Consider the following 21,741-nt stretch of genomic DNA (forward strand, 5'->3'; position numbering starts at 1 on the left):
TGTGTGCCTGAGTGTGTAATTGTCTGGGGTGGGCTTTCAGAGCTGGGACTTGGGGGTGCTCAAACCCACCACACCCCACACCTGAGTCTCCCTCCATATCCCAGTCTGATTGATGTACCTGGAAAAACAAGCCCTCCCATCAGCTATAATAAAATTAGGCCAAGTGGGAAAGACATTGGACAGCTTTCTGTCTTGGCTTCTGACTCTTGGCACAGATGTCCCAGGGTTCCTGACAACTAGAGAAAGGGACAGTGAGGCAGGAACAGATGTGAGTGGAGCTAAATGCCTATCTGTCCACCAGCACTGCCCCCAGGCAGCCTCCCCCCCGGACTGGAAGGGCACTGTGCTCCAGCCATCTGCCCCCTCTTTAGCTCCAAACAGGTGCAGGAAGAGAAGGGGGAAGGTCAGCTGTTGTCATCCTGCTCCTGGCTCTGGCTCCCTGCCAAAGTGGGGAAGGGGGAGCAATAAAGCAAGGGTCCACCCACTCCACAGAGTCTACTCCCACAGGACAGGACAGAGGTTCTTAACAAGACTGGTTTGGTGTCCCAGCCTGACAGGCCTGACCATGTCCTCCAACCTGAGTCCTTACTTTTCTTAAGGGTGACTAGCGGTTTGTGATGTTTGGACCCTGGCACAGGACTTACTGCCTTGCTCTAGGCTTCCTGGGGTGGGAGGCGCTCAGGCCCTGCCTGATTCTACCCAGACAAGGGGAAAGAGAACTAGGTACCCAGCAAAACTGTCCTTACTATATGGAAGAGTACAGGCTGCTTTACAATACAAGCAGATCCATGCAGTTAGGCAACAAACCAGAGGTCAGTTCCCCTACAAAGGACGGCCTTGATGTGTCCTAGTCCCTTTTTCCACCTCAGGGGTCCCAGTGACAAGCAGGACCCTGGATAGTCCCTAAGGTAGCACTTCTCAAACCCTAGGACGGGTCAGAATTACTGGGGAGCTAAAAATGCAGATTCCTGGGTTGTCAGTGATTCCCACTGAGTCCAAGTGGAGCTCCAGGAAGCAGCGCTTTTAATAAGCTCTGAAGACATGCTAGACTTTGAGAAGATCTGCCAAAGAGGCTGTGGATAGGATGTAGTTTTCACCTTGCTACCCTACCTCCTCGCCTCCTAGAGCCAAATATTTTCCTGCCTGTCCTTCCTCCTTGCTCAGGGACCAGAGCCTGTCACCAAAAGCAGCATGGAGCTGAGCGACCCCACCCTCCCAATGAGGGGCAAGGCCCAGTTAGACTAAATTCCAAGATGGTCTGTTCTGCTTCTAACAGTGCCTAGCACTTAGCACCTGCTCAATAAATATTTGTGGACTGAAGGAGGTAAATTTTGCAAGACTCACAGAAAGGTATTTCTTCCTTTGTCCTAGCTAAGAGCAAGTTGGCAGAAACTCATAGAGATGCCAGGGCCCCTGCAGCAGGGGGCTGGGCCTGGGAGATCCTCAGCAAAAGTTTGTCAAAGGCTGAGGAAAGATGTAGTATTGTATGAATTGACATTCATAGGCCTGGAACAGTCCAGACCCAGGAGAAAATCAAGGCAAGAAGAGCAGGGGTTCTGTCCCTAGAAGGCCCCTCCCCACACCAATGCCCGAAGACTCCAGGCCTGGGGGTAAGAGGCAAGGCAGGGAGTGGGACTGCGCCATTATGTTTATTAGGTCGGATTTCGGTGTGTGCTCTAGACAGATTACAGAATAAATACCTGCGCCTTGAGAACAGGAAGTCCACGATTCATACAAAGTGCTCACTACAGGAAGTTGCTGTGTCAAAATCCAGGCAAGGACCCAACTCAGGGCAACCCTTTCTCCCCCACTGACCTCAACAAGGGCTGTGCTATGGTTTTTTATTTTATTATTTCTTTTATTTCTCTTTATTATTATTATTATTTGCTTTTTCTGTGGTCACTATCATTGGCAAAGTTCTTTTTCCCCTTTCCTGGACCTGGGGTTCCTGTCTGTAAGATTCCATTCTGAGGCTGAAGGTGCCAAAAGCTGCTTGAGAAGTGGCTTTTGAACTCCATCTGGGAGGATGGTGAGAAAGAAGCAGGAGAAATCATTCTTGGTTTAAAAAAGAAAGAAAAACAAAAGCCCCACAATCTACGGGTCATTCCTTAGTCAGTGATCAAAATGCCCAAAAGAAAAACAAGGGAGAAGCAGGCCAGTGGGCACTGGTCCTTCCTCCCAGGGCTAGGTGAGAAGGGTTGCCTCCCCAACCCTCGAGGCTTTAGGGGAAGCTGAGGCTCCTTCCAGCCCTGGGGGTGGGAAGGGGAAGAAGAAGAAGAAAGGAGAGACAGAGAGAGCTCAGCGCCTTGAGGTAGACGCTTTCCCAACTCCAGGGCCACCAGCAGCTGCGACCCCGATCAGCTCTCACCGTCACCAGGCCAGCTCCTACTGTCACCTCTGCATCCAAGAGATTTATAAAAAAAAAAAAAAAAAAAAAAAAAGCTCCAAACAAAACGAAATCCAAAAGGACAAGACTTGGGAGAATGAAGGAGGAAGGGAGGGAGGAAAGGAAGGTAGGACAGGTCTCTGAATGCATCATTCCGAGCCACTGGGAGCTGGGGGGGAAGATTCCCCAGCACCCTGCCGCCCGCGTGGCGTTAGCTCGTCACGTAGTGTTTGGTGGACGGCTGCCCATACACCCTGTAGAAATCCTGGTGGCCAGGCTGCTGGGAGGCATCGAGCCAGTCTCTGACCGCCAGGCCAGGAAGGGACTGGGGGACGGAGGGTGTGGGTGGGAGCGGGTGTGAGTACTCCTGCGAGGGCACTGTCCAGGGGAAATGGCCGGAGCGGGGGTAGGGCTGGTGGCCTCCATGGTTGGCCACGGAAGAACAGTAACAGTTGTCCACAGAACAGACGAGAATCTTGCGGCCGCCATATTGGGGGAGCATGGGCTGCTGGGCGGCGGAGCCATTGGGATACTGCGATGGGGGGAACACAGGACTTGAGTGTACTGGTTGGGCACCGCCCGGCAGGGCCACCAAGTGCTGTGTGGAGCTGCAGGGCCCCAGGGGCTGCCCTGACTGGCCCTCGCCGCTGGCTGTGCCCGCTGCCCCATACTGGCTGCCCACAGGGCCCGACGACGTCTCTAGGAAACTGGCCTCCGGGAAGGCCGTTGAGTGCTTGCGCTTTTCCGCCCCAGAGCTGCTCACGCCACAAGGGTACAGGGGGACGCTCTGCAGGAAGGGCACCGGTGTGCTGAAGGGGCCTGTGGAGAGTTTGGGGCAAAAGTCGCCGAAGTTCCCACCCCAAGCCACCCAGGCCTCCTCTCCCCTGGGGACCTTTTTCATCTATAGGACCAAGCCCACTACATCATGCATCATCTCTGTCAATGCTCACTACTCCATTAGCAGGCAGATACTATTATTCCCATTTTACAGCTGAAGCAACTGAGGCTCAGGGAGGTAATCTGGCTTGCCCAAGGTCCCACAGCTAGAAGTGGCAAAGCCAGGACATGAAGAAAGGCCTACCTGACCACACTCTTTCAGAGGGAAGGCTCTGGCATTTACCCCACCCCTCCATTGAACACCCGACCCTCACCTTCTAGCATCTTCCGCAACTGCTTCTCTTTCTTGGCCACTTCGTTCAGGAAGAGCTTGGAGTTCAGGTGGCCAATCTTAGGGGGAGAAAGGCTGCTGCCCGTGCAGGTCTGGGTCCTGGGGGCAGTGGACGGGGCATCTGCTGTGAGGAGGTATCACGGGTAAGCCCGCCCAACCTCCCCAGCTATGGGCCTGGCCCTCCCTGCCTTCCCCAAGATGTGTTCCCTGAGGGCCAGTGGCCATCTGCTCACCTGTCCATTAGGATTTTCACAGACTTGGTGTTCTAGAGGAAGAGAAAAGGTTTAGTCAGTGGAAAAGGCACCATGGGAGAGGTGAAGACCAAAGCTGCCCCATCCTCCCTCTCCCCAGGCAGGGCTGACCCTCTGATTCTGGCCAGAGTATGGCCAGGGTGGTAGAGTGGTGGCGGTGGTGTCTACAGTTTTGGAAGAATAGCTAACATTTATTGAGCAGTTACTATGTGACAGACAGCATTGTCAATGCTTTTTATACATCCATCATCTTACCTACACAACTACCCTACGAGGAAGGTTCTGCAGGTGCTTGATCCTCTATCTGGATTCTTTGGGGACAGATGTATTTTGGAATTTGGAATTTGTTTTATTTCAGAAGGGAACTAGGGTGCCTGTATCATATGTTACGTATCTTTTCCAGTAGGCACCATAATCCAATACATCAATGTTTCTGTAGCATAATGAATAGCCATACCTAGTGAGATAAAGACCATAAACTGCCAGCATCAATCAGTTCAGGTCAATTTTGGCTGTTACATGAATTGTTGGAATTTTCTTCTTCGAGTTTGTGGAGATTTTAAAAATTGGAATTGAGGATAAAAGATAGATCTGTATTATCAACACCATTGTTATAGGTGAGGGAACTCAGGCATAGGGAACATATATGACTTGGCCAAGGTCACCATGCTAGAGAGAGCAGGGTGACTCCGAAGCCCTGTGAGCACACTGGTGGGGGAAACTGGTTGCAGAGCAAAGAATTGCAGATTCCAATTCAGGAACGCCCCAGGTCCCCACCAGCCGGGCCTGGGCCCAGCCCACCTTCATGAAGCTGATGTCCTCCGTCTTGTCGAAGAGCAGCTGCAGGGAGCCCAGCAGCTTCTTGGCCTCCTGCATGCGCTCCCCGAGGTGCAGCGCCTGCGCTGCGTTCTCGCTGCAGAACTTGGCCTGGGCCTTGTCCAGAACCTCCACCGTCTGCCGCAGGTCCTCATCCAGCAGCTGGTGCAGCTTCTCATACTGCAGCCGCACTTCCTCCTTCAGTTGGCTCACCTTCTCCTGCAGGCACAGGGGGCGAGAGTGGGCAGGCAGGTGAGCACTGGGGCCCTCTGGCTGCCTCTCCTGCCTGGCTCACATCCTGGATGGTGGAGTCTGGGACCCCAAACCCCCAGGCTGCCCAGGGCTCCCGAGGGCAAGGTCTGACCTGCCGACTCCCTGCTGATAGCACAGGGCTCTGTGCCAGCTTCCCCTGGCACAAGTGGGGCTCATCTACTAACCGTTCATTGAACGACTGACCAAGGGGTTCTGGCACAGAGCCGACCATGCACTAGATCCTAGCCCAAGGCCCTGCACCCAAGCCACTCCCACCCCATACCATGAGCTTGGGCTTAGCTACCTCCACCAGGCGCTTGTCTGACTCGAGTTTGTACAGCTGGTCCTCAATGTCCTGCTCTCGCTCCTCCAGTCGGTCCTGCTGCTTCATCAGCATCTTCTGCAGGGACAGTTGGGGCAGGGGCATCAGAGGGGGCTGCAGCTCCACCCCTTACCAAGGATGGGTGAGCACCACCCTTCCCTCTATAGAATAGACTCATCCTGTAGATCCTTTGACCCAGATGCCCTGAAGTTTCTGCCATCCAACCTCTTCTGGCCCCCATGCAATCCCAGGGGCCTGGTTGGTGACAGCTGTCTGGCCAGCCTGTTTCCACAAACAAAAAGCCTGGAATAGCTTCTCACACATATGTAAACCATGAGCTTTCTGAGGTAGGGTCAGACCAGCCTGTTCTAACAACTCCCTCCACCCCCCAAGACTAATCTAATCATCTCAGTAATGCTATAAAGCACTATTATTGTCATCATTTCAGAGAAGAAGAAACCAGAGAGGTTAAGTAATTCATCCAAAGTGCACAGCAAGTTAAGTGGCAAAGCTGGGATACAAACCTAGGTAATCTGGCAGTAGGGTCTGTTCTTATGCAAGTCATGCTGCCTCTCTCTGGGGAGCCCTATCTTAGAGACGAGTACCCTAAGATACAGAGGATCCAACAACCTGCCCAGGTCCTACAGGCCCTCTGGCCCAGTCCAGAGATCTCACCCTATACTTGCCTTACACTTGAGAGCAGCATCCAGCCAGCTACCCTCACCCTTGTTCTTGACGCCAAGAGCTAGGCCTCTGAAGTCCTTGCTAGCTCCCGCAGCCCCTCAGTTGGACCCAGGTGGAAAGGAGACTCTGGCACTCCTAAGACTGGAGGCCAGTCTGCTGGAAGGTGCTGGACCAAGCTGCTCATCTCAGCCCTGAGTCTCTTATCTCTACAACCCCTGTCTTCCCAGCCCTCCCCATCCCGGCGGCTCCATTCCTCCTGTCATCCCCCTTCACCAGACACACTTCTTCAAACAGGGTCTCGTCCCTGCTCGAGCACCCTCACTGACTCCCTCCTTCCAAACATTTTTAGACGGTAATGAAGGCTCTCTTAAGACCTGACTCTCGCAGCCAGGTGGGCTAGTCTCCTGTCCCCAACACTCTGTGCATGCTGGAACTCCCTGCACCCCGCTGATGGTTTTGTGCAGCCCACAGGGCCTCCTCCTCCTCCTCAACTGTCCTTCGAGGCCCAGCTTAGGGCCCTGCTCCTGTAGGAAACTTCCCACAGCCCCTGCTCAGTCTGCGCAGCTCGCTCCCTGTCCTGGCCGTGCAGTGGGGCTGCCACGTTCTGCCCTCCTGCTATAGCTGTGCTGTCCAATATGGTAACCACTAGTCACATGACTATTTAAATTGACGTTAATTAAAAATAAACATCAGTTCTTCAGTAGCACCAGCCTCAGTTTAAGTGCTCAACAGCTACATGTAGCTAGTGGCTAATGTACTGACCACTACAGACACAAAACATACCCAGAAGATCTACACGACCCACTATTCTGCAGTCTGTCTCACCAACTGTGGTTTGATCTCCTTACGAAACCCAAGGCCTCTTGAAAATAGGGCTTTGCTGCTATCTTTTCTACCTCCACTCCCAGCCAGGCCACAAAGGCCCCAGCACCCTACAAATGCATAACATGTTTACTGAATAAACCCGTTGGTTGTGGACACAAAACAAGGTTTGCAAAGCAAATTGCACAGAGCCTAGCTCCCAATGTATCCACTCAGCAAGGAATGCTGCCCTTTCTTCCTCTGTGGGCCTCAGAGTGACCCTCAAGTTTACCTCCTGATCCCCACTCTCACCTACACCCAGCTGGCTTCGCACACTGCCACCAACCCTTTCTCACTCTGCCAACCCATTTCACATATGGGGAAACCAAGGTCAGCAAGAGAGTTCAGCGCCCCCGTTTTGGGTCGGTGGCTACGCTAGAAACAAAAAACCAGGACCCTGGGGAGAGGAGGAAGTGAGGATAAAGCTGTCAGATTCTAAGTTTTGGAAGTCTGAGTCGCCCCCCCACCCCTAAAAACTGGACTTCTAAAAACCAGCCCCAGGAGACCTTGCCCTTCCAGCCCAACACGCTGGAAGGGATCTGTTGCCAACCTGAGAACCAGCACCTAAAGACCCAGCTGGGCGGGGGGCAGGAATAGCGGTAATCATGCATCCTCCCTGCCTGTGAAAATGCCCACAGCGGTGTGACGAGGGCAGCAGCACCCATAGTACTACCCAGATACGTGTGTACAACTGCACACACACACACAAGCACACTCGTGAACACTGCTGCACACAGCTACACGTGTACTTGGACCCAAACCCCTGCACAGTGAAGGCTGGGCCTCCTGAAGGTCCCAGACAATTGAGGGACGTCTACCATAAAGGTAAGGTGGCCAGGACACCCCTTTAGAACATCAGGCCTTTTTGCCTCCCTTGTAACAACTGGCCCTCAAATATTTGCCTGCTGACTGCCTCCTACCCACACTCAGGAGGAAAGGGTCCCCTGAGATGCACCTCAGACTCTAGGTCACTCTTGCCTTCCCAGTGCCCAGAATATCTGAAAGCCCAGGCCCCACGTACCCCCACACGTCTATGCACCATGATCTCCCTGCCCAACTGCTTCTCATGACCAAACCCACCAGTATCTGATTAGGGGAGCGTTTGGGGCTGAGTCCCAGGTGTGGGGGGCAGGAAAGAGGCAGCCCCAGGTACGTTCCCAGCCCAGTTTCCCTCAAAGGATAGGAATGGGCCTGCTCCACTCCTGCCCTCCAGACCAGTGGGAGGTCCCTCCCCTGCCCCTCTGAAACCCCTTCACTGAGTACATGGCTCTGCCCCCTCAGGGCAGAGCCAAGGGAGGCACCTCCTGTCCAGTCCTGGGGGTGGGGCTCAGGCCCTTCCCTCTTCTTACAGGCTTTTCTCAGAGCCTTCCTGGCAGCACTTCTATCCTGTAACCATGCAGCATCTTCCTTTAGCTTCATGATCCCAGGTCCTGGGTCCAGCTTGCCCAGAGCCCTCTGGGGTGGGAGCCCAGTCCAGGGTTAGCAAAGGCAGTGACACACTCCGTTGTAGGTGGCTGGGTTTCAATTCCCCTCCTCCAGATCAGAGGCCATTGGGTTCCTGTTCTCTGCTGTAGGGTAGGGGAGGGGCAGGAATGGGAAGGAAACGGGCCAGAGGTTGCCAGCCAGGGAAGGCTGGAGGTGGCCCACGCTGGCCAGCTCACCCTGGCAGGAATGGTCCTCCCTTAGGGCCAGATGATCTTAATCTTGCCATAGACAACAGCTAGGGGAAAGCAAGGGGTTTGGGGGACCCCTGCCACCTCGGCACTGGAAAACTGGGGGAAAGAAGGAAAATATCCACTTGCTGCCCCTTCATTACCCCTCACCTTGGTTCCACAAATGACTGAATCAGGTTGCTGAGAAGCTGGAAGGTGGGGAGCAGAGGAAGCAAGGCCTGGATCCCTTTCCATCCCAACCCCCAGGGAATTGCTGAGAGTTGAGGCCCTGTTTCCCACCTGGGAAAAATCCACAGCTGAGAGATAGGACCAGACTGATGGTCCCAGCGTGATGCAGAGCAAAGGCTCTCACTGCAGAGTGGAAAGCACTTTACAAGCTGCTCCCAGCCCACGTAAGTCACTGGACTGCGGCACACGAGCGTGCAGCAGTGGAGCGGAGTGGGGCACCACGGTCTAGAGTAGGAGCCTCCAACAGGAGGCTGGGAAATGGGAGGCCCAGCCCCACTCAGCCCCGATGGCGACTGCTCATTCCTGTCCCTGTCCTGGTCCCTTAGGACCTAGGCCTTCCATGGTCTGCTCCTGGGTCTGCGAGGGCAAAAGTGTCAAGAAGACTTGGGGGCACTCCATTCCCATTTCTCCAAGGCCCCAGAATATCCTGCTCCTCATACCTGCTGCCCAGTGCTCTAGACTCTGCCTTGAGCTGCTCCCTTTAACGCCCCTCCCAATGTGGAGAGGAGGCAGTCAGAAGCCCCTTCCTTTCCTGCCCCAGGAAAGCCTCATGCCCCTCTGGAGCCTGACTGGCCAGGCCCAGCTGGCATCTTCGATGCCAGACTAGACTGGGCAGATGGGTGAGGCCATGGGGACTCTAGGCTATATAAAAGTTAATAAATAATAATAAAACCCACAAGTCAACCTGGAAGAGAAGCAAGGTCAGGAGGGAACAGGGCCCCAGAGGCGGGGCCAGGGGCAGGCCTGAGGTTTTCAGTCAAGGCCTGGGCTGGGTCCAGCACCCCTGTGGTGGGGACATGGGGGGCAGGAAGAGGAGCTAAGCTGCTAGAGCACCTCTTCCTGCTCAGACCCCTGCCCAGGTGACTCTCATGCCAGCTCCAGCTCTGGCTGCAGCCCCTACTCCAAAACCACTTCATCCTAACCGCCTCCCCAGCTGCCAAACACTCCCCCCCTCCTACTTAAGCCCTTTCCCAGGAGTCCCTTAGCCTTAGCGCCCCCTCTCCCTGAGCCACGGCACTCTCCCCTTGTCTCTGAGCAGCTTCTGCCTGTCCTAGCTGCCCCTTTCCGTGCCTCAGCTCCCACCTTGGGCTACCTTGCGAACCCCCAGCCAGGGCCAACCACAGAGCCAGAGAGAAGAGGCTACAGGGCAGGAGCCAGGGCAGAGAGAGAGGCAGCAGCAGGGAGGCTGGCCCCGGCAGACCCTGGAGACAGCGTCCCAGCTGCAGTGGAATTAGCTTTTGCCATGCAGAGAGCAGCGCTCTGGGGCAGCAGAACAAAGCGGCGGGAGAGAAAGCCCCCCTTTGTCTGGTGTGAATGCCAGGCCAGCCGGGAAGGAAGGCTTTCCCAGAGCCAGGGATGAAGCCAACCAGGCCTGTCTGCCCAGTCCAGGGCAGGAGCCCGAGCCGGGCGCACCTTCTTCCTATGCCCACCCCGGCTGCTCCCAAAACAGCACAAACAGCACGGCAGGATCCATCCAGGCTGCTCCCTCCGATACCGCCCCAGGCGACAAGCTCACCCTAAGGTGAATCCCATCTTGTCCTCCCCTCCCCAACACGCACCCCACCAGGTGAGAAAGTCACATAAGACACCACCACCAATCACCACGGAGCAGGCAGTCCCCCAGCACCATCATGCTGACAGTCACGCACAGTCATCAACTTCACCTCACAGGCGTGCAGCAAGCAGGGCACACGGACACCCTCTTCTCTCTCACAAACATATGTGCACAGGTCTTTCTGACCCAACACCACACACAAGACGGACAACTACATAATTCAGTCACTCACGCTGTACCTTCTCAGGGATACCCACGTGAGGTATAAAAAATTAGTCACATGTGAGATACACACACACCTGCAGACTGACACGGACGCACAGCCACTGAGCTGCAGGAGCCAGAGGAATCAATAGGGCGTGCATGACAGGCGCCCGGCTGTGTCAGCAGTATCTTGGGGTGGAGGTGGGGGGCTGGGCCTCTGCCTGAGGTTCCTCTCTGCCTGGGGCCCAGGGAGGAATGCCAAGCCAAGCCCCTCTTCTGGGCAGACTCAGGATGGCCGAGAAAGGGGCAGCTGTGACCCTCACACCTCGCATCCACATGGCCGCCCCAGCCCAGCTCCAACCCCACCTGAGACCTCAGGAGTACCGGGAAGGGAGGGGGCAGCAGTGGGCTCTGCACTGCCTGAGCGGGCTAGGCCCAGGCTGCCCTCCTCCCAGCGCCTACCTGAGACACATGGGATGAAGACCTAGGATCCCCTCCAGGGTCCCGTGCAACCCCTCCAGCAAGGGGCAATGTGAGCAGCAGAGGAAACCTCAGCCCCAGCAGCTGCAAAACCCAAACTGGCCCAAGCAGTGGGATCCCCTCCACAGAGAACATTTCTTCTCAACTCTAAACCTCCAGGAATGCAAGGAACAGGGTCTCGGCAATATTTCCAGCCTTGATCTGGGGTCCTAGGAATGACAGAGGCACAACTATGATTGGAACACACACACAACTAGGTCTTATCTTGGGTCATTTTTCTATGTTGAGGGAGGTCATGAAATAGGGGTGCTCCCAGCTCAAAGCAGTCCCTTGTTGCTCAGATGAACCCCTAAACCTGGGGACTGGATGACACTTTGACCAACTAGGGCTGCCAGGCCTGAGCCCACCTGGATGTGCTAATATTGGGCCCTTAGCCTCCCCCAGCCCCAAGGGAGAACATATTTGAGGTCTGGGCATGTCGCAGACAGTGGTCTCTGGGGCCCACGCAGAGGGCATCCAGACCTCAGGGCAGTGTGGCCTACCCGTGGCTTTCCAAAGGCAGAGGAGGGCAATGGCTTTACAGGTCTGATTCTGAGACACCCCCTGCTACTCCCCACCCCCTCCCTGCTGGGCCCCTGCTCCAGGCCACTGGCCCATGCACATGTGAGTGCTTTAGAGTAAGCGAGTGGGGGCCACCAGGGAGAAGTTAATCAGGGTTTTCTATTTCTAGCAGATAGGGCATTTCAGCAGCTGTCCCCCTCCTCTACCCAGGGAGGACAGAAGAGGAAGCATAAGAAGCAGAGCTATATTTTAAGGCATGTGCCAGGTCTCCGGCTTCTCTTCCTATTATCTGGGAGAATTCTGTTGCCCTCATCCATGCACCAGCAGAGGCTCTTTAAGACAGCCTCCCAAGGGAAAAGAGGGCCAGGAAAAGGCCCTCCCCCCTGGCTGGCCCAGAGAGGATGCCGAGTGCAATGGGTTCTTCCATTCAGGTTCCCCAAGGTGGGACCTTCCTCCACATTCAGTAAGTCCGATTCACATTGAGTGGCGCTGGGCTACTGAAGGGTTTCCAACTCCAGAGTACTGGAGCACCAGACAGATCCTGAGGGCCTGGAGTAGAGAAGCCTAGAGGGAGATGAGACTCAGGTTGGGGGACACAAATGCTGAGCAAACGGAATTGCATATCTGGCCCTGATGCAACCCACTACTTCTGAGACTGTCCATGCCAGGAACAGGAATGAATACACAAACACACGCGGGGCCACTGACAAAGTTCAGTGCTTGCTTCCATCCAGTTCCTCCCACAAGCCAGGGATCAGGGATCTGCTGGTGGGACCCCCAGGATACGCTCTGCATGCATCTGACACCCTGCCCCTCCCCCAACTACACAACTGGGAGACAGGTGCACTTGAGAGCAAAGCAGTCTCAAAGACACTTGCAAACACAGACACACATCTAAAGATACCCTCCTACTTACCAAATCAGGTACAATTATGTTTTCTCCCCTACCCAAATGAAAGACATCTCTAGCACTCAGACACAGCTAAAAGCAAAACTGTGGGCACAGGCACACCTATACTCATCACCCTGGTTGCTGCCCCCTCCTTTCCGCCACATCTCCGTCTGTCTTTCCCCTCCTCTCACTTTCCACTGCCAATCCCAGGACTGAGAACTGGACAGCCTCCTTCCTCTTGCCTCTGTCCTTTTCCCAGCCTCCTCCCCCAGCCCTTCCATCTTTATTAATAGCAGCAGCTTCCCAATACTGGGGAAAGTCTGGGCTCTGCCTGCCCTGGTGGGGGGTAGAGGACACCAGGGGCTCAACTGCTTCCCCTAGGCTTCTGCCTTTTCCAACCCATGGTGGGAGGAGCAGGGAGAGGGCAGTGGCTCCTCTTTCCATCCCCTACACTTCAAGAAACCAGAGGCCCTGTCCTGGCACAAAAACCCAGAGCTAGCCCATCTGATTAGAAACTAATTATACAGCAAATTTTATTTGTTGTCCCTGCCCTCAGCCTGTGGCAGCCCTCCTGCCTTTTGTTAGTTGTCTGTGTATGTTTTTTAATTGCTAAACAGTGACTCATTCTGACTGGTCTCCCCACAGGAAATAGCCCCCATCTACAAACATCCCCTGCTCAGAGCTTCCTCATACCCAAGCTCTCCACTGGCCTCAACTAGCCTCCAGGGGCCCCCACCCAGAAACACTCCCAGTCCTACCAAAGCCCAACCTCACCCCCAGGCCCCAAGCTGGGGCTTCTGAGATGGCTCAGTCTCAAGCCAACCCCTTCCTTCGGGTATGACTCAACCCTGAAAGCCAGGGGACCAGGGAGGGACGTAGGAGGAGCCCCCCTCCATGGAAAGGGACGGAAGTATTGCCTCAGTCCAGCTCCAAAGCCAGGCCCAGAGGCCTGAGGGGGAAGGCGGTTTTGACATTGGCCGCTGCTGCAGGGTGTATACAGTGGGAGGGGATGCGGTTCTGGTTCCGTAATCACTCAGCCGGCAGCCCAGGGGAGCCAGCTGCCTGAAACCAGATTGCAAGGCGGCTCAACCTTAAACCCACAGGATTCTTTTTCTGTCTTCCACTTCCCCTCCCCAAATGTGGGAGGGCTGTGATAGAGGGCTGGGCTGGGAGCAAAGGGCTCTGGGTGATGAAGACACATACTTTAAGGTTTGTTCATGCAGACGTGTGCAACACACACAGGCACAGAGGGCAGCGATTCTCACACATGGAGAGTGGGCTATTGGAAATAATCCCAAGCGCTGAGACACTGTGCTGGCTGTCCAGGCAGGCCTTGTCCACACAGATCCCTAGAGCTCTGCTCTCCCTCTGGAAGCTCCCTTCCACCCCCCAATGTGTTTCCAATAGAGCTTGAAACGAACATGGCTGCTTTTGTTTACTTCCTCATTGGTATGCCAGCATCATGGATCATGTCAGCCACAGCAGCAGCAGCAGCAGGACACTCATTACATAAACAGCAGCTGGAGAAGCAGAGCCTGGGTCACTGCCTTGGTGACTTCCCCTAGGGCCCACAGAAACAAGGCTGGGGGAGGGAGCTGTGCGCAGAACGGAAAAGCAACACCCAAACTCTACCCCTGACAGCCCCACACCTCAGTTCTATAAATGACTCACAAGATGGACTCTATGAGCACAGGTGCAGGAATGTATCAAGTAGTCACCGCGGACCCTTCTTCCCAGGACCTTGCCCCCAAACTTTCTATTAGACTTTGGAAGGGGGCCTCTGGCCTAATGTCACAAGAGTCAACCGGACCGGATGGGTGATCCCCCGGCGGTAGGGAGTGTGTGTGTGAATGTGTGTGTGGGGTACTTGCCCGGATCTCATTCCTCCGGATCTCCACGTCGCACACCGAGTGTCCCTGATGCGCACCGCTGTAGTAGCAGCAGTACTGGCACACGGCCACCTGCTCGGCCTCACAGTGGTAGAGGCGGTAGGCGTTGTGCTGCGGGCAGCTCCAGGCCCGCACGTCGTCCGCCTCCACCAGGAGGTGCCCGCGGGCGGTGGAGGGCTGCTGCAGGTGCGTCTGCACGTGGGACTGGCAGCAGGGCGCTTCGCAGCGCAGGCAAACCTTCTGCGCCGGCAGCGGGGGGCCGCGGCGGCAGAACACGCAGTGCAGCGCCGTAGGCGGCTTCTCCACGTGCAGGGCGTTGAACTTCTCCACGATGTTGGTGAGCTTCAGGTTCTTCTCCAGGCCCGGCTTCTGGTTGTAGGCCTGATTGCACTCCGGGCAGCGCACCAGGCCGCTGTCCTTGGCCCATGCCTCTCCGATGCATCCCCGGCAGAAGTTGTGTTTGCACGGCAATTGCACCGGCTCCACGAAGACATGTAGGCAGATGGGGCAGATGAGTTCCTCCTCGAAGCAGTTCTTCCAATTCTCCGCCATGGCGGCTGAGGGCAGGTGGCCCCGGCAGGCCTCAGCAACTCCCCAACCCTGGGGGTACGGGTCCCGCCGGTGCCGCTGTAGGCCTACCGAACCCCGAACTCCGGTCCCAGGCGGCCCGAACAGTCGCTCAGTCACCAGCGCCTTCCGCGCACCCGCCCCCCAGAGGAGGTAGCCTCGGTCCTCACGCCGCGCGCGCAGCCGGCTGCGTCTGCTTCTCCTCCCCAGCGCTTAGCGGGAGGTGGCGGACTGCGCCAGGGCCGCGGCCGGGGCACCAGCCCTGGAGAGGAGCGCCCGAGTCCAAATTCCATATAAGAGGCCGCCTCTCCTTCTGTGCGGCTAAGGCAGAGCCCGGGAACCACACACTTCCTCTAGCGACGACGGTGGCGGCAATGGTGGCTCCCTACCCGCTTGCCGGCGCCTCGCTTCCCTCGCCTCGTCCGGGGTCCGAGGGCCGGGGAAGCGATTGCGGCCGCGCGGAGGGTTGCTAGATCCCGACCAGGCGGACGAGGCGAGCCGGCGGTCCCTGGGCGGTATCGCGGCCGCCCCCCGGCTGGCCGGCCGTCTGCGGGTGCGGGCTGCTGGGCGCAGCCGGGCCGACTCCGGGGCGCTGTGTGCGCTCAGGGGCAGTCATTCAGATGAAATTCCAGTCCCCGGCTAGAGACACCAGCCCGCCTCTGCCTTCCTCCTCCCTTCACAAATAGAAACGGAAGGGGGAGGGAGAGAAGTGGAAAAAAAAAAAAAAAAGCCAACCAGAAAGGGAGGGAGGAGAAGCCCCGCTGGTGCTCCGGCCTGACCCCCTCGTCGCTACTTCGGCGCTCCCCCGAGGCTCGGCGCCCGGCGCCCCCGCCGCGGATAAACCCTGTTCTCGGTCTCTGCGCTGAGCGGGCGCCTCGGCTCTGCCGAGGAAAACAAGGATTGATCAAACTAGAAAGGAATTTTTCTCAACTGCTAATGAACAGGAGGCTCGGCTCCCGGCCCTCCCCTCCCCCCCGGCCCGGCCCTCCCCTTCGCCACCCCGGCCTCCCTACCCCCCCCCCCCACTTTCTTTTCTTCTCGGCCTCTGCTCCGGCCTGGAAGGCTCGGGGCTGCGGTCCGAGCCAGCCCGCGGCGGCGGAGCCGGGCCGAGCCAGGCTGCCTCCCTCAGCGCCCAGCCATCTTGGGCTCTTGGCGGCGGCCGCGGTGGCGGCGGCAGCCGGGGGTCCGGGAGCGCTCGCTCGAGGGTCCTGCAGCGTTCTTTCTCTTTTTTTTTTGGTGGGATTTTTTTTTTTTTTAAGGGGAGAGCTGGCGGCCTCCCTCAAATTAGGAGAGAGAGAGCGGAGAAAATGCCAAGTCCCGATTTCTCTCCACCTCTGCTCCACCCACCCCAGTCCTTTCCAAAAAATAAAAAAAGATTAGAATTGGAAGAAGTCGGCAGAAAGGCGAGTGCCGGCAGCCCCCGGCTGCTGCCGAGGCGACGCGTCCGGGGCGGGCCCGCGCTAGTCGCTCCGTCGGTGGGTCCGTTTGTCCGCCCGCAGCTTCGCAACTGAGGGGAGGGCACTCAGGGCAGGGTCTCCGCAGCGGCTGTCGCCTCAGAGCTTTATCCTCAGATCAAAAAAAAAAAAAAAAAAAGGAAGGGGGAAAAAAAACCCAACCCCAACATTCTCATCACAGCCACCTTCAGCCATCTTGCGCGTATTATTATTATTTTAGGAATAATCTGTTTAATAGCTGCGTCTCTAGCCCCCTCCCCCGCGTCCTGGGCTCCCCGCCCCCTTTTAATAATAATCTCAATAATAAAAATGATCTGCGGGCCAGGCAGTCCGCGGCTGCCTTTTCCTGCCTCAGCTCGCTCGGGCTCCGGCTCTCCTTCCCCTAGCAAGGGAGCGAGGTGGGGGAGTTCGCCGCTGGGGCTCGGGAAGGGGTGCGTCCCTGTTGCCCGCCAGTTGGCCTCCGCCTCGTCAGGGAGGGAAGGGCGCCCTGGCTGCTACCGCGCTGTTGAGAGGAGGGTGGGCGGGGGAGGGGCCCCGGCTCGCGGGACCGGTCGGAGGGGCGCCCGGGGTCCCGGATCTTTCCACCACGGCCGGATCTCGGAGTCTGCAGGCGTGGGGGGATACAATGGGCTCCCAGAGCAGAGTGCGGCCGGCAGGGTGGGGATGCGGGCGGGCAGGGGGTTGCGGTGAGTCGAACTCCAGAGCAACGGTGGAGAGAGGCGGAGGGTGGCGTCCCTACATCAAGGCCAGTCCCGCTACTCGGGAAGGGGGCGGGGAGATGGGAAGGGGGAGGCGAGGAGAAAGCGGCAGCGCAACGGCGGCGCCTTTAATCAGCACCCGCTGGTTCGGTCCACCCGGCACAGGAGAAATAAATGGACAGGGGAGGGGAAGGAGCGGGGGCGGGGCGTATTGTCCGGAAGTGCTGTTACAGCTGCTGAAGAGCCCAGCTCCTCCCCTTTTCCCTGTCTGGAGTTGGGGCTGTTCCGGAGGCTGCTCCTGCTATTGGGCCTCAAGGAGAGGCTCCACCTCTTTAAGGAGGGGCAAACCAGGGATCCTCACGTGACTCGTACTAACTTGGATACATTAAACATTGAGATGGGAGGAGGCTTTCGCGCTTCTTAAAAGGGCGTGATGCCCCTGTGTAGTGGGACCACCTCTTCCCGAGCCTCACCCGTAGTAGCTCTTTTTACATGAGGGAAAGGAGTGTTGTTAGTCTGTTCAGCGGTCTGATGGAACTGAGCAGGGAATTGAAAAGGTTCACTGTGGAGCACTTTCCCAATGTCCTCATTACTTTACCTTCAATTTCTGACGCTTAAAATCACCGAGCAAAATAGGCATTATTATCTAATATTAATAAAGAAACAGAGGCTGGAAGAACTGAAGTAATCTGTCGGAGGCTGGTCAGTCAACAAATATCTAACAAAAGACTTCTAGGCCCTGGGGATTCCTCTGAGAACATGAACAACAACAACAAAATTTTTTAATTAAACATGTAGGACAATTTCTGTGATAGCTACGGGCTCATATAAGGCTCTCCAAAAAAGTGACATTTCAACTGAGACATGCACGTTTAGGAGGAGCCAGGCAAGTGACAACGTGGGGGAAGAGTGTTTCAGTCAGAGGAAAAACAAATGCAAAAGCAATAGATCAGACATGTCCCAGGGCATAAAGAAGGCTGTGTGGTGAGGGAGAAGACAGGCAGCGGCGGAATACACAGGGCCTTCCTTGTAGGAGTTCGCATTTGAAGCTGGTTGTGAGAAGTTTTCAGATTTGGGATATATTTTGGAAGGAGAGCCAACAACCCTAGACACAGATTAGATACAGGGTGGAGAGCAATCAACACATAATAGTAATAAGGTAGGAATGGGATGTGTGTGTGTGTGTGTGTGTTTCACATCACACGTTTATATATATATATATATATATATATATATATATATATATATATATATCTCAAAAATGTTTTTAAAGTTCAGAAGGATATACTATATACAGTGATAAGCACATCTTGATCCCATTCCTACCTACCCCATTACTATTATGTGTTGATTCCTCTCCACCCCATATCTAATCCATATCTAGGATTATTGGCTCTATATATATATATATATATATATATATATATATATATATATATCCTCCTCCCACCCCCAGATATTTTAAAATGATTGCTAGGATTACTAGGATTTTGGCCACAACAAGAGGCTGAATGGTGGTACCATTTACCAAAAAGGAGAGAATTGAAGAGGGTTAGGTTTGGGTGAGGAGATTTTCAGTAGTGCTGTCTAAGTTAAGTTTGAATTGGCTCAGATATCCCAGTGGAAATGTTGAGGAGGCAGTTGTACATACAGACTCGGGGGAGGTTTGTGCTGGAGATTATCAATTTCAGAGTCATCAGTGATTATGCTCTAAATGGTAGAACTGAAATTCAAATCCAGTTCCGTATGGCCCACGAGGCCCTGATCGGTCATTTCCATCAAACCAGAGGCTCTCTTTGCTCCAGAACCTCCATCTTCTTATTCCTGATGTGGGGGCTAATGTGGGCCTTTCAAGGACAAAGCCTGTGTCTTTAGCACTTTGCATTCCCTCACATGCTGAGCAAATGAAAAATGAATGAATGCATGCATGTCTAAAGGAACAAGAAGGAGACAGTGATTTTCAATCTTTAATCCTCAATTCCATACTCTAAAGATGGTACAAAGAAACAGCAATGTCTAGCTTCGAGCAGTTGGAAGGGTCTTTCTGTGGCTTCCTCACCAATGACCTCCAGGATAATAAATCTAAAGGAGTCCTCTAATTTCTCACCTTTGTAGACTGCTCCCCTTGACTTGGAAGACATCATACTTTTCTGGTTTTCTGCTTATCTTTCTAAACACAGACTTCTCTAATTTCCATCTCATAAATGTTTGGCGGTCCTCAGAATCCTGCCCTCCATCCTTTTCTCTTACTAATCTACACCTGCTCTCTGGGGCATCTCATTTACTTCTAAGGCTTTACCACTGTCTATATACTGATAACTCCCCAGTCAGAATCTCCAGCCCAGATCCTCACCCTCCTGGTTGCAGATCCATGTAGTCAACTAAAAAAGCAGTCCGCGGAAGAGATTTGGTGGTGCACTCCACTCGGATGTTTCACAGGCACCGTGAGTTCAATGTACTGGAAATTAAACTCTTCATCCTCTTCACGTTGCAGCCTGTTCCTCCTCCACTGTGTTCCCCATCTCAGTCAGTGGACATGTCAGCCAGCCACTTACTTATCAAACCGAGAATCAGGGAGGCAACCTTGACATCTCCTTCTCATCTCTCTTACCCATTCAATCAGTCTCCGGGTCCGGCTCTTAAATATCTCAATGATCATTCACTTGTATACTCATTGCTCACTTAACATCTTCACGTGTTAGAGTTACAACGAACATCCCAAACTCAACATGTCTAAAACGATACTAATTTCTGCTCTCCCTAAACCAGTTCCCATTGCAGACTACTTCTTAACGTCTCTATTACTTCATTATAATCTCTAGCCTGGATTATTTCAGTGGGTCCTAACTAGTTTGTCTGCTTCTACCCCCACCTCAGTTCTCAACAGAGAAGCCAGAGTAATCCTTTTAAAATATAACTCAGATGACGTCAATCCTCTGTTCAAAATCTTCCAATGGCTTCTCACTTCAACCAGAATAAAAATCAAAGTTTTATCATTGCCTACACAACTGGCTGCTGCACCTATGCAGTGAGGCCTTCCCTGACCTCTGTACATAAAAATGCATCCCTGGGCTGGCCCAGTGGCTCAGGCGGTTGGAGCTCCGTGCTCCTAACTCCGAAGGCTGCCTGTTCGATTCCCACATGGGCCAGTGGACTCTCAACCACAAGGTTTCTGGTTCAATTCCTCGAGTCCCACAAGGGATGGTGGGCAGCACCCCCTTCAACTAAAATTGAACACAGCACCTTGAGCTGAGCTGCCGCTGAGCTCCCAGATGGCTCAGTTGGTTGGAGCCCATCCTCTCAAACACAAGGTTGCCAGTTTGACTCCCGCAAGGGATGGTGGGCTGTGCCCCTGCAACTAGCAATGGCAACTGGACCTGGAGCTGAGCTGCGCCCTCCACAACTAAGACTGAAAGTACAACAATTTGACTTGGAAAAAAGGCCTGGAAGTACACACTGTTCCCCAGTAAAGTCCTGTTCCCCTTCCCCAATAAAATCTTTAAAAAGAAAAAAAAAGTCCTCTCTCTCTCCTCCTCCTCTTTATTTTTCCTCCATAGCACATACGTAAAAGATTTTCTTTACGCTCTAATGGGACCTAGTACATAGTAAATACTCAACAAGTATTTGTTGACTCAATGAATGAATCCTATTTTCTCCATTCCACCACTTCTACCCTAATCCAGACTTGACTGGTCACCTTGCCTCCAATCTTGCTCTCTTTCAAAATGTTCTCCATTCAGCAGGCAGGGGGATGGTTCTAAAAGGAAAGCTTGATGCCTTAAACCATATACGCTAGGCAATTTAGACTCCAAAGTTCCCAAGAAGAGATTTGGGGCTTTTGCTCTCATTGTTGTCTGCTGGAGAGCTTTGGAAAGTAAAACCCCCCTTCTTCTGCCTAATTCATCCTTAAGCATCCTTCAGGTTTTGACTTAAATGTCACTTTTTTCAAGGAGCCTTTGTAAAATCTCCCCAGACTGGGTTGGGCACATTTTCTGGGTGTATACCATAGTGCAGCCCTCTAATAAAGGGTTAAGATTAACTGTGCAATTACTATGTGCCTGGCATCTCATGTGCATTATCTCATATGATCCTTGCAAAAACCTCTATGAAGCAAGTATCTACTTGCAGATGAAGAAACTGAGGCACAAGTAAATTAGCCTGTCTTAGTCACACTGGTAATAATTGGTGAGGCAGTGTACTCCTTTCTCTTTGATGGCTCTTCCTTGCAATTGTTCCTTGTGTTTTCCCTCACTGTACCATAGCTCCCTAAAGCCAGGACTGTGTCCAGCTTCCTAGCATATAGCAGAGTGTCTGCCACAGGTTTGTTGAAAGAATAAGTGAATGAACATATTTTCTAGTTCTTACTTCCCCCCCAGTGCTATTGTAGAGGCTCAACAGTGCACAGGTGGCCTTCCTCTGTTGTAAATGCTGTGACCCAGAAGGCCCATTCTCCTTCGTTTCAGGGCTCTAGGCACTGAGATAGGGTGTGGGCTGGTGGTGGGTGAAATTAGAAAAACAGAGGAACAGGGGTACAGCCCTTAGTTCTCTGGCCCCAAGGCCACTACTCTCATCACAACCCTCTCAGTCTCCCTTGCCGCTCAAGTTCCTCAGAGAGCTATGCTCACACAAACCATGGACACACAGCATCAGTCATCTTGCTCCTTCCTCCATCCTGCCCTTAACTCTCTCCCAAAGGCTTCCTGGCACTACGAGAGGAAGGACTTGGATAGTCCCACTATGCCCCCATGGAAGGGGCCTGAAGATGGTTGCCCCTCCCAGGAGTAGGTCAGACCACATCCT

At 54.2% G+C, this 21,741-nt stretch overlaps 1 protein-coding gene across 2 annotated transcripts; it reads right to left on the reverse strand.

Moving 5' to 3' along the window:
* Positions 1-1,630: 1,630 nt before the first annotated feature.
* Positions 1,631-15,780, reverse strand: TRIM8 (tripartite motif containing 8). 2 transcript variants are annotated; one of them, XM_019725014.3, is made up of 6 exons: positions 14,205-15,775; positions 5,178-5,273; positions 4,607-4,840; positions 3,788-3,819; positions 3,538-3,653; positions 1,631-3,205 (listed from the first exon to the last, which is right to left on the reverse strand). In XM_019725014.3, exons 1-6 carry the CDS (start codon positions 14,772-14,774, stop codon positions 2,598-2,600), a joined length of 1,656 nt encoding a protein of 551 aa, XP_019580573.2. In that variant the 5' UTR covers positions 14,775-15,775; the 3' UTR covers positions 1,631-2,597. The 2 variants fall into 2 exon arrangements, with proteins under 2 accessions (XP_019580573.2, XP_074195222.1); XM_074339121.2 differs by lacking the exon at positions 5,178-5,273 and having other exon boundaries at positions 14,205-15,780.
* Between the last annotated feature and the right edge of the window lie 5,961 nt (positions 15,781-21,741).

The sequence above is a fragment of the Rhinolophus sinicus genome, chromosome 15 (assembly GCF_057876585.1).
Source record: "Rhinolophus sinicus isolate RSI-liver-muscle chromosome 15, RSI-T2T, whole genome shotgun sequence".
Classification (NCBI taxonomy): domain Eukaryota; kingdom Metazoa; phylum Chordata; class Mammalia; order Chiroptera; family Rhinolophidae; genus Rhinolophus; species Rhinolophus sinicus.

Bases quoted from the DNA above. Each gene is read 5' to 3' on its own strand.
- TRIM8 (XM_019725014.3), bottom strand. From the start codon at position 14,774: ATGGCGGAGAATTGGAAGAACTGCTTCGAGGAGGAACTCATCTGCCCC. The intron at 3,654-3,787 runs GTGAGCAGATGG...CACTGCCCCCAG, and splicing joins GTGAAAATCCTAATGGACAG to GACCCAGACCTGCACGGGCA. The intron at 3,206-3,537 runs GTGAGGGTCGGG...AACTCTCCACAG, and splicing joins GTTGCGGAAGATGCTAGAAG to GCCCCTTCAGCACACCGGTG.